Raw genomic sequence first — 19,076 nt, forward strand, 5'->3', positions numbered from 1 at the left:
CCTAGAGAATCCCGGGGACAGAGGAGCCTGGTGGGCTGCCGTCTGTGGGGTCGCACAGAGTCAGACACAACTGAAGCAACTTAGCAGCAGCAGCAGCAGCATGCACAGATGTAAGAGTTGGACCATAAAGAAGGCTGAGCACCAAAGAATTGATCCTTTTGAACTGTGGTGCTGGAGAAGACACTTGAGAGTCCCTTGCACAGCAAGGAGATCAACTAGTCACTCCTAAAGGAAATCAACCTTGAATGTGCATTGGAAGGACTGATGTTGAAGCTGAAGCTCTAATATTTTGGCCACCTGATGTGAAGAGCCAACTCACTGGAAAAGACCCTCATGCAGAGCTTCCCAGGTGGCTCAGTGGGTAAATAATTGCCTGCCAATGCAGGACACATAAGAGACACGGGTTCAATCTCTGGGTCCTGAAGATCCCCTGGAGAAGGAAATGGCAAGCCACTCCAGTATTCTTGCCTGGAGAATTCCATGGACAGAGGAGCCTATTTGTCTTCAGTCCACGGGGTCACAAAGAGTCAGACACAGCTGATCGACCAAACAACAACTGATGCTGGAAAAGATCGAAGGCGGGAGGAGAAGGGGGCAACAGTATGAGATGGCTGGATGGCATCATTGACTCAATGGAAATGAGTTTGAGCAAACTCCGGGAGATCGTGAAGGGCAGGGAAGCCAGGTGTGCTGCAGTCCAGGAGGTCACAAAGAATCGGACACAACTGAGCGACTGAACAACAATAACAACTGGTGGCTCAGACAGTAAAGAATCCACCTGTAGTGTGGAAGACCCAGGTTCGATCCATGGATCAGGAAGATCCCCTGGATAAGGGAATGGCTATCTACTCCAGTATTCTTGCCTGGAGAATTCCATGGACACAGGAGCCTGGCAGGCTGTATAGTCCATGGGGTTGTGAAGAGTCAGACGTGACTAAGTGACTAACACTTAGTGTAAATAGAATTTTTACATGCCCTGGGAAGGCAAAAAATTTGTGTGACTCACTTATTGAGATTTTTCTTACTGGTGTCTTCTGAAACCAAACTTGCAAAATATCCAAGGTATGCCTGTAATTCATTTCTTTTTATATCTGACTAGCATTCTATTACATGTATATACTCATCTTATCCATTCTGTTGTTGGACATTTGAATTTTTCCAGTTTTTGTCTATTTTTAATAAAGCTGCTATGAACAGCTGTTGTAAATCTTGTTTTGGACACATACTTTCATTTCTCTTCGGTAAATACATAGAAATGAAATTGATAGGTCATGGCATAGGTATGACCTATGTTGTGGGTTTCTTACGACAGTTTCATAAGAAGCTGTCAGTTTTCCAAAGTGGTTGTACCATTTTACACTCCCACCAGCATTATATCAGAGCTCTGATTGTTCTGTATCTTTGCTAACTAACATCTGGTGTTTTTTAATTCTAGCTCTTCTGGTGGATTGTGAATTTAATTTACATTCTCTGGTGACTGATAATATTAAGCACTTCTTCATGTGCTTAATGGCCACTCAGATATCTTCTTTTGTGAAGTATCTATTCAAGTCTTTGGCCCACTAAGAAAAAAATAGCTTTATGGAAATCCAATTCACGTTTCATACACATTTATTCATTTAAAATACACAATTCGGTGGTTTGGGGGCATATTATTAGTTTTTAAGTTGTAAAATACACATCTGACATAAAAATTGCCACTTTAACTATCTTAAACTATACAATTCAGCGTCACTAATTATACTCACAAGGTTGTACAACCAACACCATTATTTCTAAAACTCTTCATCATTCCAAACGGAAACTCTGCACCCATTCTCTGGTAACCACTAATCCACTTTCTGTTGCTATGAACTTGCCTAGTCTAGATAGTTCATATTTGTAGAATCATATAATATTTGTCCTTTATATGGCATATTTCACTTAGCATAATGTTTTCAAGGTTGATCCACATTATAACACATATCAGAACTTCATTCCTTTTCGTAGCTGAATAATATTCACATATATATCATGGGCTTCCCTGGTGGCTCATCAATAAAGAGTCCACCTGCAATACAGGAGATGTAAGTTTGATCCCTGGGTCAGAATATCCCCTGGAGGTGGGCATGGCATCTTACTCTAGTATTCTTGCCGGGCAAATCCCATGGACAGGAGCCTGGTGGGCTACAGTCAGTCCATAGTGTCACAAAGAGTCGGACCTGATTGAAGCAGCTGAACAGGCATATCACAGTTTATTTATTCATAAGTTGATGGACACTGGGTTGCTTCCACCGTTGGATTATTGTGAATAATGCTGCAGTGAAAATTGGTGTACAAATATCTTTTAAATCTCTGCTTTCAACTCCTTTAGGCATATCTGTAGAAGTGAAATTGTTGTAGGGCAGTTCTATGTTTAGCTTTTTGAGGAACTCTCAAACTTTTCTCCATTATTTTACGTTCCCATCAACAATGTTCAGAGGTTCCAGTTTCACCACATACTTGTCAGCCTTTGCTATTTTCATTATTATTTCATTGAAGGATAGTTGACATACAGTTACTAGTTTCAGGCATACAACATAGTGATTTGAATTTATATACATTACAAATTGATCACAATAAGTCTACTAATATTCTGTTACCATACAAAGGTATTACAGAACTACCATACAAAGTTATTACATTTGTTACAAATGACCGTATAAATGTGAACCTATTTCTGACTCCTCATTTCCATATATTTTCCTATTTTTTAAAAAATAACCATTATTTTCTAAAGTGATTTGAGGGGAAAATTGAGGGGAAGTACAAGGAATTCTCATAAGCCCATATTCCCATTTTTGGACTTAAGTTTTCAATTCATTTGGGTAAGTACCAAGAAGCATGATTATTGGATTGTATATTTTCATAGAAAAATGCAAAACTTTTCCATAGTGGTTGCAGCAATGAATGAGAGTTCCTATTGTTCCACATTTTTGTCAGCATTTGTTGTCAATGTCATCAATGGGTTTTGGCCATTCTGATAGATGTGCAGTGGTACCTTGTTGTTTTAACTTGAGTGTCTCTAATGACATAATAACGTGAAGCATTTTTTCATATACTTACTTGCCCTCTGTATATCTTCTTTGGTGAGGTGTCTGTTCAAGTCTTCTACTCATTTTTTAAAACCTGGAGTGTTTTCTTATTAGGGTGTTGAATTTTAAGAGCTCTTTGTATATTTTAGATAAGTCCTTTATCAGATACGTCTTTTGCAAATATTTCCACTCTGACTTGCTTTGAGATTGTCTTCCATGGAGCAGAACTTTTTAATTTTAATGAGGCCCAGTTTATCAATGATTTCTTTCATGGATCATGCCTTTGATGTTCTAGCTAACATGTTATTCTGTTCCATTGATCTATTTCTCTATTTTTTCACCAACACCACACTGTCCTGGTTACTGTAGATTTATAAGTCTTGACGTCAAGTAGTGTCAGTCTTCTGACTTTGTTTTTCTTCTGTAATATGGAATTGGCTACTTTGGTTCTTCTGCCGCTCCACATAAACTTCAGAGTCAGCTTGTTGATATTCACAAAATAACTTGTTGTAATTTTTATTTGGATTGTATTGGATCTAAAGATCAAGTTGGGAAGGACTGACATCTTGACAACATTTATTTAATCTTCCTATCCATGACATGGAACATCTCTCCATTCAGTTCTGCTGTCTTTCATCAGAGCTTTCTAGTTTTCCTCATATAGCTCTTACACATAGGTTTTGGGTTGTTTTGTTTTGGGTTTTTTTGCCTTATATCTAAGTATTAATATTTTGGTTTTTACAGTGCTAATCTAAATGGTAATGTGTTTGTAATTTAAAATTACACTTGTTCATTACTTGCATACAGGAAACCAATTGACTTCTGTGTATTAACCTTGTATCCTGCAAGTTTGCTATAACTGCTTATTAGTTCATATAAATTTTTTTAACCAGTTTGCTAATATCTACAAAAAGTCTCCTAATATTATGATTGTGTTGACTCCATAGGTCAATTTAGGGAGAATGGTTTTGTTGTTGTTCAGTTGCTCAGTCCTGTCTAATTCTTTGTGACCCCATGGACTGCAGCACACCAGGTTTCCCTGTCTGTCACTGTCTCCTGGAAGTTGCTCAAACTCATGTCCATTGATTTGGTGATGCATCCAACCATCTCATACTCTGTTGCCCCTTTCTCCTCCTGCCCTTAATCTTTCCCAACTTTTCCAGTGAGTCAGCTCTTCACATCAGGTGGCCAAAGTATTGGCACTTCAGCGTCAACATCAGTCCTTCCAATGAATATTTAGGGTTTATTTCCTTTAGGATTGACTGGTTGATCTCCTTGCTGTGCAAGGGACTCTCAAGAGTCTTCTCTAACACCACAGCTCAAAAGCATCAATTCTTTGGCACTCACCCTTCTTTATGGTCCAACTCTCACATCCATGCACGACTACTGGAAAAACCATAGCTTTGACTATATGGACCTTTGTTGGCAAAGTGATGTCTCTGCTTTTTATTTTTATTTATTTATTTTTTTTTAATTTTTATTTTTTTTTAATTTTATTTTATTAGTTGGAGGCCAATTACTTCACAACATTTCAGTGGGTTTTGTGTCTCTGCTTTTTAATACCCTGTCTGGGTTTGTCATAGCTTTTCTTCCAAGGAGCAAGCATCTTTTAATTTCATGGCTGCAGTCACCATCTGCAGTGATTTTGAAGCCCAAGAAAATAAAGTCTGTAACTATTTCCATTGTTTCCCTGTCTATTTGCCGTGAAGTGATGGGACCAGATGCCATGATCTTAGTTTATTGAGTGTTGAGTTTTAAGCCACCTTTTTCACTCTCCTCTTTCACTTTTATCAAGAGTCTCTTTAGTTCCTTTTCACTTTCTGCCCTTAGGGTGGTGTCATCTGCATATTGATATTGTTGATATTTCTCCTGGCAGTCTTGATTTCAGCTTGTGATTCATTCAGCCTGGCATTTCACATGATATACTCTGCATATAAGTTAAGTAAGCAGGGTGACAATATACAGCCTTGACATACTCTTTCCCCAGTTTGAACCACCCCGTTGTTGCGTGTCTGGTTCTAACTGTTGCTTTTTGACCCAAATACAGATTTCTCAGGAGACAGGTAAGGTGGTCTGGTATTCTCATCTCTTTAAGAATTTTCCACAGTTTGTTGTGATCCACAGTCAAAGGCTTTAGCATAGTCAATGAAGCAGATGTTTTTCTGGATTTCCCATGCTTTCTCTATGATCCAGCAAATGTTGGCAATTTGATTTCTGGTTCCTCTGCCTTTTCTAAACCCAGCTTGTACATCTGCAGGTTCTAAGTTCACATTGCTGAAGCCTAGCTTGAAGGATTTTGAGCATAACCTTGCAGACATGTGAAATGAGCACAATTGTATGGTAGTTTGAACATTCTTTGGCATCGCCCTTCTTTGAGATTGGAATGAAAACTGACCTTTTCCAGTCCTGTGGTCACTGCTGAGTTTTCCAGATTTGCTGACATACTGAGTGCAGCACTTTAAGAGCATCATCTTTTAGGACTTGAAACAGCCCAGCTGGAATTCCATCACCTCCACTAACTTGGTTTGTAGTAATGCTTCCTAAGGCCCACTTCACACTCTAGGATGTCTGACTGAAGGTAACTGACCACCCCATTGTGGTCACTTGCGCATGCATAGCCCAGCCCTTGGTCAAGGGCTCATGGAGAACACGGGGAACTTCCACACCAACTTTTGGTACCCAATTCTGTGTAGCTCCTTCCTCTCCAGTGCCCTGCCTTGCAGATTTTAAGTACTCTCACAACCCTGAACTCTATTCCCTGTCTCCTCAGCTTCGTGAAACCACTGTGCTCTGCCTGGGCTCCAGGTCTGTCCTCCATTAGGAGGAAAATTTCCCCTGGGAGACATGCAGAGGTTCATCTCATGAGTTTCCCTTCTCTCAAGGGTCACAGTCCTGTGCTATTTATTGTCCAGTGCCTAGTATATTTCCTCCAGTTTTATAGTAGTTTTTGATGGGAGGACTTATTTGGTACTGTTACTTTATCATTGGAAGAAGTCCCAATATATGATTTTGATGTATGTTCACAGTGCCACAAGATTGAAATTATTATATCTACTTTTTCTTTAGTAATTGAACAGCTATATAAAGAGGTAGTTTGATACTAATGATTATGTCATTCTTTCCCCCCTGTGTCCACCCCATCTTAGCAAAGTGGTGCAAATGTAAACTCATTTTTTCAAAGGGCATGCTGGTTTATTTAGTAGTTCTTTAAGCAAAGGCTTATGGAATAGAAACATTTTAAGTTTCTCATTCTTTAATGGTAGTTTGGCTCTCTAGAAGTCCAGATTCAAAGTCAATTTCCTTCAGATGTTTGAAAATAGTACTCAGTTATCCTCTGGCATCTGGCATTGTTGATGTGAAGTCTAACTCATGTTTCTTTTGGCTAATTTGATTCTCTTTTGTAGCTTTTAGGGTTTCCTCTTTATCCTTGTTATTCTGGGTTTCATTGCGATATGTTTAGCTGTGTGGTTCAGTCATTTATTCTGAAATTTTTTAAATTTTTTAGTGTTTTTGTCTTTTAAAAATCTATTATTGTCTTTTATCTTTTTCTTCTTTTAATTGATATATAATTCCCATGTCATAAAATATACCATTTTAAAGTGTACAATTCAGAGGTTTTAAGTATATTCACAAAGTTGTACAACTGTCATTGCTATTCATAACAATACATTTTCATCATCCCCCAAAGAAATCCTGTACCCATTAGCAGTCATTCCTCTTATCCCTACCCCTGTCCTTTGGCAAATACTAATCTACTTTCTGTCTTTATGGATTTGCCTATTCTAGATATTTCACATAAACAATATGATATGCGGCCTTTTGTGTCTGGCTTAATGAAGCATAACGTTTTCAAGATTCATTCACGTTAGTATGTAGCATGTAACAGTACTTCATTTCTTCCTATGGCTGAATAATATTCCATGTTTTGTTAACCTCTTCATCATTTGTTGGACATTTGGGTTGTTTCCACTTTTTCCTATTATGAGTCATGCTTCTATGAAGTTTCACCTACTACCTTTTAAATATGCTCTTTTAGAGTATCTGCCATCCATAGGGCTTTCATTTCAAACATTATCTTTAATTTCCAAGATTTCTAATAGAGTTCTTTGCCATTGCTTTCTGTTTAATCAATGGCAGTGTATTCTTATTTCATGACTTCTTTTTATATTTGAGGATATAAAATATAGAGCAGCTATTAAAAAATATATTTATTTTTGGCATGCTGGGTCTTTGTTGCTGCGCATGGACTTTCTCTAATTGTAGTAAGTGAGTGCTACTTTTTTTTTTAATTTTAATTGGAAGCTAATTACTTTACAATATTGTGGTGGTTTTTGCCATACATTCACATGAATCAGCCATGGGTTTACATGTGTTCCCCATCCTGAATCCCCCTCCCACCTCCCTTCCCATCCCATCCCTCAGGGTCATCCCAGTGCAGCAGCCCTGAGCACCCTACCGTGTCTCATGCATTGAACCTGGACTGGCACTTTATTCCACATATGATAATATACATGTTTCAGTGCTTTTTTCTCAAATCATCCCACGCGAGGGCTACTTTTAACAAAAAGTCGTGGACTCAAGGGACTCAGTTGTTCTGGCTCATGGGCTTACTTGCTCTGCGACAAGTGGCATCTTCTTGGACAAGGGATCAAACCTATGTCCCCTGCAATGGCAGACGAACTTCTATCCACTATACCACCAGGCAGGTCCTACAGCACTTATTTTATAGTTCCTTTCAGATTGTTTTATTAATTCTGTTTCCTCTGGTATATGCTCTGTTGGTTGATATGTGTCATATTTTTCATGTTATTGGTCTTTGGTTGGTAATTTTTAGTTAAGAGCTGATTGTCCATGATCCCTTTGTCCTGAACACATCCTGCATTGCAGCCTTCCAGTAGGAGGTTCTCTGGATTGCTGAGCCCTTACCGGCAGGGCCTATATCTTGAACTAAAACTTTGCTTAAGTGACAAGATAAAAACACTTTTGTATCTTAATAGAATATACTGTTCTGAGTCTCATCTGCGTTTACATCCCATGGCTCTAAGGCCCTTATCCTGCATCACTAATGCTGCTGCTAGCATCACTTGACTTGTAACCAACCCTCAGGTAGACAGGTACCAAATCTTTGGCTTTTGTTCATGTTTTGTTCTGTCTGTGGCCTCTGTGGCTCTTGGTTTTAAACCTGTTGGTGTTACAGTATTGGCCCCATGTTTTTTTTCCAGTCCATGCCCTAAACATGGGACATCTCTTGTCCTTACTTACCACTGTGGACTCTCTCTCTTTTTCATTTCTGAAGATCAGGGAAGAATACAAAATGGAGTACAAAATGAAATACAAATGTATACCTTGGAATACAAAATGAAGCAGGGCAAAGGCTAACAGTTTTGTGAAGAGAATACACTGGTCATAGCAAACACCCTCTTCCAACAACATAAGAGATGACTCTACATATGGACATCACCAGGTGGTCAGTATCAAAACCAGACTGATACTATTCTTTGTAGCCAAAGATGGAGAAGCTCTATATGGCCAGCAAAAACAAGACGGGGAACTGACTGTGGCTCCGATCATGAATTCCTTATCACAAAATTCAGACATAAATTGAAGAAAGTATGGAAAACCACTAGGCCATTCAGGTATGACCTAAATCAAATCCCTTATGATTATATAGTGGAAGTGACAAATAGATTCAAGGGATTAGATCTGATAGGCAGAGTGCTTGAAGAACTGTGTATGGAGGTTTGTAACTTTACACAAGAGGCAATGATCAAACCATCCCCACGAAAAAGAAATGCAACAAGGCAAAATGGTTGTCTGAGGAGGCCTTACAAATAGCTGAGAAAAGAAGAGAAACTAAAGGCAAAGGAGAAAAGGAAAGATATACCCATCTGAATGCAGCATTCCAAACAATAGCAAGGAGAGATAAGAAAGCCTTCCTAAGTGAACAATGCAGAGAAATAGAGAAAAGACTAGAGATCTCTTCAAGAAAATTAAAGATACCAAGGGAACATTTCTTGCAAAGATGGGCACAATTAAGAACAGAAATGGTATGGACCTAATAGAAACAGAAGAGATTAAGAAGAGGTGGCAGGGATACAAAGAACTATACAGAAAAGATGTTAATGACCTGGATAACCACAATGATGTGATCACTTACCTAGAGCCAGACATCTTGGAGCGTGAAGTTAAGTGGGCCTTAGGAAGCATTACTACAAACAAAGCTAGTGGAAGTGATGGAATTCCTGCTGAGCTATTTCAAATCCTAAAAGATGATGCTCTTAAAGTGCTGCACTCAATATACCAGCAAGTTTGGAAAACTCAGCAGTGGCCATGGGACTGGAAAAGGTGTTTTCATTCTACTTCCAAAGAAGGACAATGCCAAAGAATGTTCAAACTACCGTACAGTTGTGCATATTTCACATGCTAACAAGGTAGTGCTCAAAATTCTCCAAACCAGGCTTCAACAGTATGTGAACTGAGAACTCTCAGATGTTCAAGCTGGATTTAGAAAAAGCAGAGGAACCAGAGATGAAATTGCCAACATCCATTGGATCATAGAAAAAGCAAGGAAATTCCAGGAAAACATCTACTTCTGCTTCCTTAACTATGCTAAAGCCTTTGACTGTGTGGACCACAACAAACCGTAGAAAATTCTTAAAGAGATGAGAATACCAGACTACCTTACCTGTCTCCTGAGAAACCTGTATTTGGGTCAAGAAGCAATAGTTAGAACTGGGCATGGAACAACGGGCTGGTTCAAATTGGGAAAAGAGTATGTCAAGACTGTATATTGTTACCCTGCTTATTTAACTTATATGCAGAGTACATCATGTGAAATGCCAGGCTGGATGAATCACAAGCTGGAATCAAGATTGCCAGGAGAAATATCAATAACCCCAGATATGCAGATGACACCACCCTAATGGCAGAAAGTGAAGAGGAACTAAAGAGCCTCTTGATGAAGGTGAAAGAGGAGAGTGAAAGGCTGGCTTAAAACTCAGCATTCAATCAATATTTGAAGATATTGGTACTTGATATCCTGTTAAGGAAAGTTTGCTCCAAATTTTAAGCTGGAAGGTCACTGGAATAACTGTTAAGAATCACAACTACATGATATTTTAGATTTCTGGTACGTATGTGAAGAATTGTGTACAAATTGAAATGTCTGTGTAATGATCCTCAAAACAACCAATAAAATCTCAGTTATAAAAGAAAAAAAAAAACTCAGCATTCAAAAAACTAAGATCATGGCATCCAGTCCCATCACTTCATGGCAAATAGATGGGGAAACAGTGACAGATTTTAGTTTCTTGGGCTCCAAAATCACTGCAGATGGTGCCTGCAGCCATGAAAATTCAGGACTGATATCCTTGACTGGTTTGACTAATTAAAATTGATTTCCGCCCAAATAACTTCTTATCCTTTAAGGTAATTCTTAAGATTTCTAGAGAATTCCAGTTTATTGACAAAACTTTTTCTCATGTATATACATTTGTTTTCCCCATTCTATATTGTATTACTACTTTATAGGATTCAGGAACAATTTTTTCTTATTTCACAGAAAGGTAATTGAATCACAGGGGAAAAAGGGCGTTGCCCTAGGTCAGAAAGTCAGTCAGTGGTAAAACCAAGTACTGATGCAACTCATCCTGGTTTAGTGCCAATTTCATTAAACTTCAGTGCAGCGTAACCTTGCTGCCATATTATCTTGGGCTTTGTGACCAAATTGTGCTTGAAAAACAAACTAATGGCAAGAAAAATAGTACCTGTTGAGATTGGTAGCTAGAATTTGATCTTGGTAAAGTTTATACTTTCTGAGATGGTTAAAGCTTTATTAGTTAGATACATAGTATGAATGCTTTAGAAAAAAGTTGTATCATTATTATAGGATATATTTTATTATTAAAATTTTAAAGTTGAATTCTTATGTAGTATCAACATTGTCAACCTTATTTATAAGGTAGAACTTGTAGAGACTGGTGTATCTTTATTCGTATTTAATTTTCCATTTAACACTATTGTAGAGGGGGACTAAGAGATGGCATTTTATAAAATTAGAAATTTGGTTTTTTTCCCTTTATAATATTACTGCCAGAGTACAGAAAGTAGAAAAGATAGTGCATACTTTGAAGTTCTGTTTGTTGAATATGATCCAGGACACACTGATGCTTTGTGTAAAGAGTTCTAAATTGATGTATATAAATATACCAAGTAGTTAATTGACAGTTAAATTAGCAAAAGTTTGCTTTTCTTTATTAAAGGACAGACCATACAGTATTAGGTCAATGCCTCAGAGGGTCATTCTTGAATTTTTCTGCTTTAAGTTCTAAGTTTGCTCATTTACTGGATTTGTATTATTAAACAGTGAATTGATTTATTAAAAAGTATAAGAATATCAGTTAGAACTAGCAACTCAGAAGATTTCTGGCATTGGATGTGACTTTGTGGAAGTGAATTGAAAATACAAATTGATTTAGTGAATTTTCATTTTGTGTAAAATTGAAAACATGAGATTAAATATCTTAACCCCATAAAGTAATTCTAAATGTTCAATCAGTTTGCTGATTCATAGCCATTTCCAGTTGTATTTAAAATTCTGCAGATAATCTTTTCATCAGGGAAAAGCCTTCTTGACTCATCAGTTTAATGGAGAACTGCAGAAACTATGGTGCTTATCCAAACTGCTTATTCTCTGTTGTTGCCATTTCTTCTCACACAGATATACAATCCATACTGCCTGGATTCTTTGCAAACCTGAATTGGACTTCAGAGGAGGCCAGCCATTCTCAGGATGCATCAGGGCTAAGACCCTTCCAGGTGATTTTTGAGGCAAGTTTTGCTATGGTTCTATAAATTAATGGTGTTTTGATTCTTATTTTTCTACAAATGTAATAACAGGAAAGAAAAGCTTAGGTCCTTTATAGAACAAAGTTGAAATAAGGCATTGGTTTCCAGACTTCCCTAACAGATTTTAAATCACTTGGAAGCTTTGAAAATAGTGATGTTTGTGTTCTACTATAAGAGATTGTGATTTAATTGGTCTTGGGTGTTGGATTAGTCTGCTCGGGCTGCCATAAAAAAAAATACCACATGTTGGGTGGCTTAAACAACAGAAACTTATTTTCTCATGCTTCTTCATGAAGTTACAAGTCCAAGTTCAAGGTATCTTGTCACCATTTGCTCACATGATCTTTCCTCTGTACATATGTGGAGAGAGAGCTTTCTGGTGTCTCTTCCTCTTCTTACATGGACAGTCCTATCAGATTAGAGGGCCACACTTATGACCTCATTTAACCTTATGATATCCCTAAGGCCCTGTCTCCAAGTAAGTCAAAACAGTGGCTAAGGCTGCAACAGATAAATTTTGGGGAATACAATCCAGTCTGTAAGAGGTGTGGCCTGGGCTTTGGAATATTTTTAGAATCCCAGATAATTCCTAATGTGCAAGTGAATTTGAGAACCACTGAAATAAACCATTATTTGATTTTGGATCTCCTGAAGAAGAAAGCAAAAATGGATGCCCAGTGCAGATCCTATTTAAATATTTTTATTAGGTTGGTTTAAAGATTTTTATTGATTTATTTGTAGCCCAGATTTGTGAGAGTGACAATTGAGTCCTCCATTCCCATTATCAATTCTCTGATCTTTCCTTTCTCTGAACTGGTGGAGACATAGACTATGTTAAACACTCTCCCAAAAAGCACTTGGGAGGCTGTTCTCCATGTTGGAACAATTATATCCTTCTTCTAAAAGGAAATGAACATGGTATCAGGACAATAGATATCCCTGGCTATGCCATATCTTGTTTAGGGGAATGAAGGGTAAATAATTTGGAGCAGTTAATGGTTAGTCAAACAGAGGCAAAAGGAGAAAGGGGCAGCAGAGGATGAGATGATTGACTAGCATTACCGACTCAGTGGACGTGTTGTTGTCCAGTCCCTCAGTTGTGTCCAACTCTTTGCAACCCCATGGACTGCAGCATTCCAAGCTTCTCTTTCCTTCACTACCTCCTGGAGTTTGCTCAAACTCATGTCCATTGAGTCAGTGATGCCATCCAGCCATCTCATCCTCTGTCATCCCCTTCTTCTCCTGCTTTCAGTCTTTCCCAGCGTCAGGGTCTTTTTCAGTGAGTCAGTTCTTCCCATCAGGTGGCCAAAGTATTGGACCTTCAGCATCAGTCCTTCCAGTGCCTATTCAGGCTTGATTTCCTTTAGGATTGACTGGCTTGATCTCCTTGCTGTCCAAGGGACTTTCAAGAGTCTTCTTCAGCATCACAGTTCAAAAGCATCAGCTCAGCCTTTTTTATGGTCCAACTCTCACATACATACATGACTATTGGAAAAACCATTGCTTTGCCTATATGGACCTTTATTGGCAAAGTGATGTCTTTGCTTTTTAGTACACTGTATAGATTTGTCATAGCTCTTCTTCCAAGGAACTTTTAATTCCTTTTAATTTCAGGGTTGCAGTCACCATCTGCAGTGATTTTGGAGCCCAAGAAAATAAAGTCTATCACTGTTTCCATTGTTTCCCCATCTATTTGCCATGAAGTGATGGGACCAGAAGCCATGATCTTAATTTTCTGAATGTTGAGTTTTAAGCCACCTTTTTCACTCTCCTCTTTCACTTTCATCAAGAGGCTCTTTAGTTCCTTTTCACTTTCTGCCATTAGGGTGGTGTTATCTGCATACCTGAGATTGTTGGTATTTTTCCTGGCAGTCTTGATTCCAGCTTGTGATTCATCCAGCCCCGCATTTCACGTGATATCCTCTGCGTATAAGTTAAATAAGCGGGGTGACAATATACAGTCTTGACGTACTCCTTTCCCAATTTGAACCAGTCCATTGTTCCATATCTGGTTTGAACTATTGCTTCTTGACCCAAAAACAGGTTTCTCAGGAGACAGGTAAGGTGGTCTCGTATTCCCGTCTCTTTAAGAATTTTCCACAGTTTGTTGTGATTTAGCATAGTCTTTAGCATAGTCAGTGGAGCAGAAGTAGATGTTTTTCTGGAATTCCCTTGCTTTTCTTCATGATCCAACAGATGTTGGCAATTTGATCTCTGATTCCTCTGCCTTTTCTAAATCCAGCTTGTACATCTAGAAGTTCTCAGTTCATGTACTGTTGAAGCCTAGCTTGAAGGATTTTGAACATTGCATTGCTAGCTTGTGAAATGAGCACAGTTGTACCATAGTTCAAACATTCTTGGGTTTCCCTTGTGACTCAGCTGGTGAAGAATCTGCCTGCAATGCGGGCGACCTGGGTTCAATCCCTGGGTTGGGACGATTCCCTGGAGAAGGTAAAGGCTATCGCTTCAGTACTCTGGCCTGGAGAATTCCATGGACTGTATAGTCCCTGGGTCCCAAAGAGTCAGGGACTTTCACTTTCACTTGAACATTCTTTGGCATTGTCCTTCTTTGGGAGTGGAATGAAAACCAACCTTTTCAGTCCAGTAGTCACTGCTTAGTTTTCCAAACTTGCTAGCATATTGAGTGCAGCACTTTAACAGTGTCATCTTTTAGGATTTGAAATAGCTCAGCTGGAATTCCATCACCTCCACTAGCTTTGTTTGTAGTAATGCTTCCTAAGGCCTACTTGACCTCACACTGCAGGTGAATGGCCACACTATCGTAGTCATCCAGGTCATTAAGACCTTTTTTGTACCATTCTTCTGTGTTTTCTTGCCACCTCTTTTTAATATCTTCTGCTTCTGTTAGGTCCTTGATGTTTCTATCCTTTTTTGTGCCCATATTTGCATGAAATGTTCTCTTGGCATCTGTAATTTTCTTGAAGAGATCTCTAGTCTTTCCCATCCTATTGTTTTCCTCTATTTCTTTGCATTGTTCACTTAAGAAGGCTTTTAATCTCTCCTTGCCATTCTTTGCAACTCTGCATTCAGATGAGTATACCTTTCCCTTTCTCCTTTGCATTTCACTTCTCTTCTTTTCTCAGCTATTTGTAAGGCCTCCTCAGAAAACCACTTTGCCTTATTGCATTTCTTGAATCTGAGCAAATTCTGGGAGATAGTGGAGGACAGAGGAGCCTGGCATGATGCAGTCCACGGGGTTGCAAAGAGTCGGAGAGGACTTAGCAACTGAAGAAGAAGAAGAACAGTTATAAGACTATTCTTGTCAGGTAGCAAAAACAAAACAAACAAACAAAAAGCCACTTGATTCCAGTGAACCAAGGAAAACAGTGCTAGAAAAGGAAATCATGTATTTTACTCAGTCTGAACAAAAAGTGATAACTCTTATACCTAACATATGTATTATTTAAGCCTCCTGACAACTCTATGAAGTGGCTAGGACAAGAATTTCAGAGAATTTGACTGACTTTCCCAAGGTCATTCCATAGTTAAGTGACAGAATCTGAATCAGAGTCTTACTCTTATTGATCAGTGCTGTTTCAATATTTATTCATTCCGTTAGGTACCTGTGTTTGTTGATGATAGCTTCACTGTCCTAGAAAGAGTTCCAAGATATTACTTGATCCCAAGGAACTTGCAATCTAGGAATATCAAGGAAATGATAGATAAGTAAACAAATAATTACAATACAGTGTAATAGAGATTTTTCTGGGTATAAGGAGTTCAGAGATGAAATAATAAAAAATTATCATCAGAGTGATAAAATTTCTCTTTTTTTTCTCTATTGCAAAAGCAGTGTTTCTCCCAAGAAAGTCAAAGTGTACATTAAGAGCACAGGTAATTTGACTTTATCAAGGTGCATGTCTGGGTTCATATCTTTTCACATAAGAGTGGGCTGTTTCAGTTTAAAGTTTCCAGAACAGTACACCTCCAGTCTATGGCTGTGGGAATTGGTGATTGGAAATAAGTAGAGGTCAAGGTCATTGGAGCTGGGGAGGTCAGAGAATTTTGGGACTAAGTTCTCACCTAGACTGGTCATCTGCTTGGATGTGGAAGTCAACCAAGATGATGACAGGACTTAGAGTACAGAGGACGACTGAACTCAGTGCCAGTTAATCAGTTGGTGATCGGTGGGGAGAGGTAAGAGTAGTATAACTTCAGAGGAACAAGGATTTCCTGAAAGCATTTGTTCTGTTATATCTCATTGTCTTTGATACTGTGCAGCCTTTAAACAGATATTTGAATGAAGAGAATGAGAAGAGGAAAGGGGGAGGTTGTGAAAAGATTTCATCATACATGTATACTTCAAGTGGGGAGAAGGGTCAGGTAACAAGGTTTATAGCAAAGGCTGATGAATGGAGACATCCGTGAAAAGGTAATAATAAGTGATCCACTGCTTTGGGCATGTGGGGAAAGCTAATTCCAGGGAAGACTGAGGGAAAACTTCATTTAAGAGAGATGCTGGTGGGACTTCCCTGGTGGTCCACAGGTTAAAACTCTGCACTTCCAGTGCTCCCACTGCAGGGGGCATGCATTGAATCCCTGGTTTGGAAACTGAGATCCCACATGTGGCGCCAGGTGGCCAAAAAAAGAAAAGGTTGCTGGGTTTTGTGTTTATGCTCAGTCCTGCACCTTGGAGTCCATTAGGCTGGGTAATATGTCCTTCCAAAAACAATTTGATTTTGCTAGATCTTGACAGATTTATCCATTTTTGTATTCATTTTTGTTATACTAGTAAATGATACAATGACTGGAGATATACATGTAGCCATAAAAATATCTATCTCTGTGTTTCTCTTATTATCAATCACTGAGGTACTTACCTATTTAAGCAAAGAAAGAGACACTGACATTCTCTTACAAAGTCATATAGAGGCCATAACTGCATAAGTTTATATTTAAAAATATAAAATACCTCCCATGATCTATCATGTGATTAGACTTGTATTTAAAGGTAACGACTGAAACATATGATTCAGTGGTAATTTCTGCTGCCCAGGAACGGCAGCATATTTTTTCCTGACAGCATATAGGTTCACTGTTTCTGAAGGTACATAGCCCGGGGTATTGGTGTGACAGACTGTGTAGTGTCTCTTCCTCCCTCCCCCATCTCTCTCTTTCTCTCAATAATTTATGAGTCAGTTTTAAAAGGAGCTATTTGTTTTGTGTTAACTATCCTCTGCTGACCTGACGTTATTTCACTTTATATTCTCAGTCTGGATTAGGTGCCAATCATTCCTGTGTATTTCTTTAGTTCTCTTACATGTTTAAATCATAAAGCTTCTTCACATTATCTTATAAGTTATTTATTTCCTCTTTCTCTTCTTAAGTGTAACCTCTTCAAATTTAGAGCTGGTTTTACTTATCTCTGTAAGCCTAGGCACATAATAAACAACATTAAGTGTTTTATCAATGAATAAATACATATACATATTCAGTAATCATATGTAAGCATTGCCCAAAAGGTTCCATAAGAAATAATAATAGATTATGTAATATCTGATTCAGATAGCTATATGTACAAAAAATGAGCTTTCTTGGAGAGGTAGCCTGTATAGTGAAAGGTGGGCTTTGGAGTTACTCAGATCTAGGTTTGAATCCCAATTCTGCCAGTTAATTAGCTTTGTGTGACCTTGGACAACTTAATTAGCTTCTTTAGTTCCATTAGCCTCACCCATAAATTTATATGGGAATATCTTCTACTTGTATGTAAACTGCTTGGCATGTAGCAGGTGTTCAGTAAATGATAGTTCCCATTATTATTAATTGTAGAACCTTCTTGGTGGCTTTTCAAGAACTTTCACTTGTTTGGTTGCCTTACTGCTAGATATAATTAAGCCCTTTATATGATACACCCTGTAATCACTAAGGTTACAGAAGTTTGAAACTGTTCCAAGAAGTTATTTTTGAAGTGTTAAGTATGGAAAATGCTTTAAAGAGACCATTGCTTTTCTGCATTTGAACACTTTATAATAAACATTTTAAAAATAAGGATATGACTGTGGTATGTATGCCACAGTTAGTGTTTAATTACTGCTACTTATACATGTTAATAATCCTAGATTGGTTTCCAGATTTTCTAATAATCCCCATACATTTTTCTAATATTTTCAAGTATTTTTATGATAGTTATTCTAATCATCCCCACTCATTGTACAGTTATTGATCTTTTTTCAGTGAACTTATAAAAAAGTATTACAATAGTTTATTCTTCTCTACTAGATATTTACATGTTTTTTCTTTATTGTGTTGAGATTTTGAAATCTGGGACCTTTTTTCTCCTATAATAAGTACCTAGTTCATGACTCTGTATTCTCTGAGCCACTAATAAAAACTTACTGATTTCTGACTCTATTTCCTCTTCATTAACTTCTCTAGTTTCTAGGAGACACCTTCTAACTATGGTTTTTAGGTACATTATATTAAATGTAAAGGGCTTTCCTGATAGCTCAGTTGGTAAAGAACCTGCCTGCAATACAGGAAACTCCAGTTCAATTCCTAGGTCAGGAAGATCTTCTGGAGAAGGGATAGGCTACCCTCTCCAGTATTCTTGGGCTTCCCTTGTGGCTCAGCTGGTAAAGAATCCACCTGCAATGTGGGAGACCCGAATTCAATCACTGGGGTGGGTGTAGTATAGGAAAGTGGTTAAAGCTAAAGCTTTAGAGCCAGATCAGCAAGACCTTGGCAAGGCTGTTTAACCTCTTTGAACTTTTTTTTTTTTTTTAAATTTTATTATGGAGGGCTTCTCTTGTGGCTCAGCTGGTAAAGAATCCATCTTTTATGCATGGGAGACCTGGGTTCAATCCCACTTTCATTCACTTTCTGAGCACAGGCCTTCTGACTTTTGAGTTTTTGCTTTACAGCTTTTCCTTAAAAATAAATGTTTGGATGAACAGATTAAGATTTAAAATTAGGTTCTTTTTAATGTCTGCTCCTTTGACTCCATTGAGATTCTTTGGCTTTTAAATTTTATTTATTTATTTTTGGCTGTGCTGTCTTCATTGCTGACATGGGCTTTTCTCTAGTAGTGGCAAGCAGGGACTGCTCTCTAGTTGTGGTGCGTGGGCTAATTGCAGTGACTTCCTTTGGTGAGGAGCACAGGCTCTAAAGCACATGAGCTTCAGTAGTGGCGGTGCCTGGACTCTCGAGCACAGGCTC

General features: G+C 38.2%; 1 protein-coding gene across 24 annotated transcripts in view; it reads left to right on the plus strand.

The window, feature by feature from the left end:
- Positions 1–19,076, plus strand: part of LOC136169782 (CAAX prenyl protease 2) — a 77,657-nt gene that overhangs the window by 21,377 nt on the left and 37,204 nt on the right. For 10 of the 24 annotated variants that reach the window (XM_065937843.1, XM_065937835.1, XM_065937839.1 and 7 more), the window contains exon 4: positions 11,773–11,882. The exons of 9 other annotated variants lie outside the window; for them this stretch is intronic. In XM_065937843.1, coding sequence (XP_065793915.1) covers positions 11,773–11,882 — 110 coding nt within the window. Of the gene's footprint in view, positions 1–11,772; positions 11,883–15,714; positions 15,756–19,076 lie in introns of those variants that run through there. 5 more of the 24 variants (XM_065937849.1, XM_065937838.1, XM_065937859.1 and 2 more) reach the window with 5 other exon arrangements.

Source organism: Muntiacus reevesi, chromosome 5, assembly GCF_963930625.1.
Source record: "Muntiacus reevesi chromosome 5, mMunRee1.1, whole genome shotgun sequence".
Lineage (NCBI taxonomy): Eukaryota > Metazoa > Chordata > Mammalia > Artiodactyla > Cervidae > Muntiacus > Muntiacus reevesi.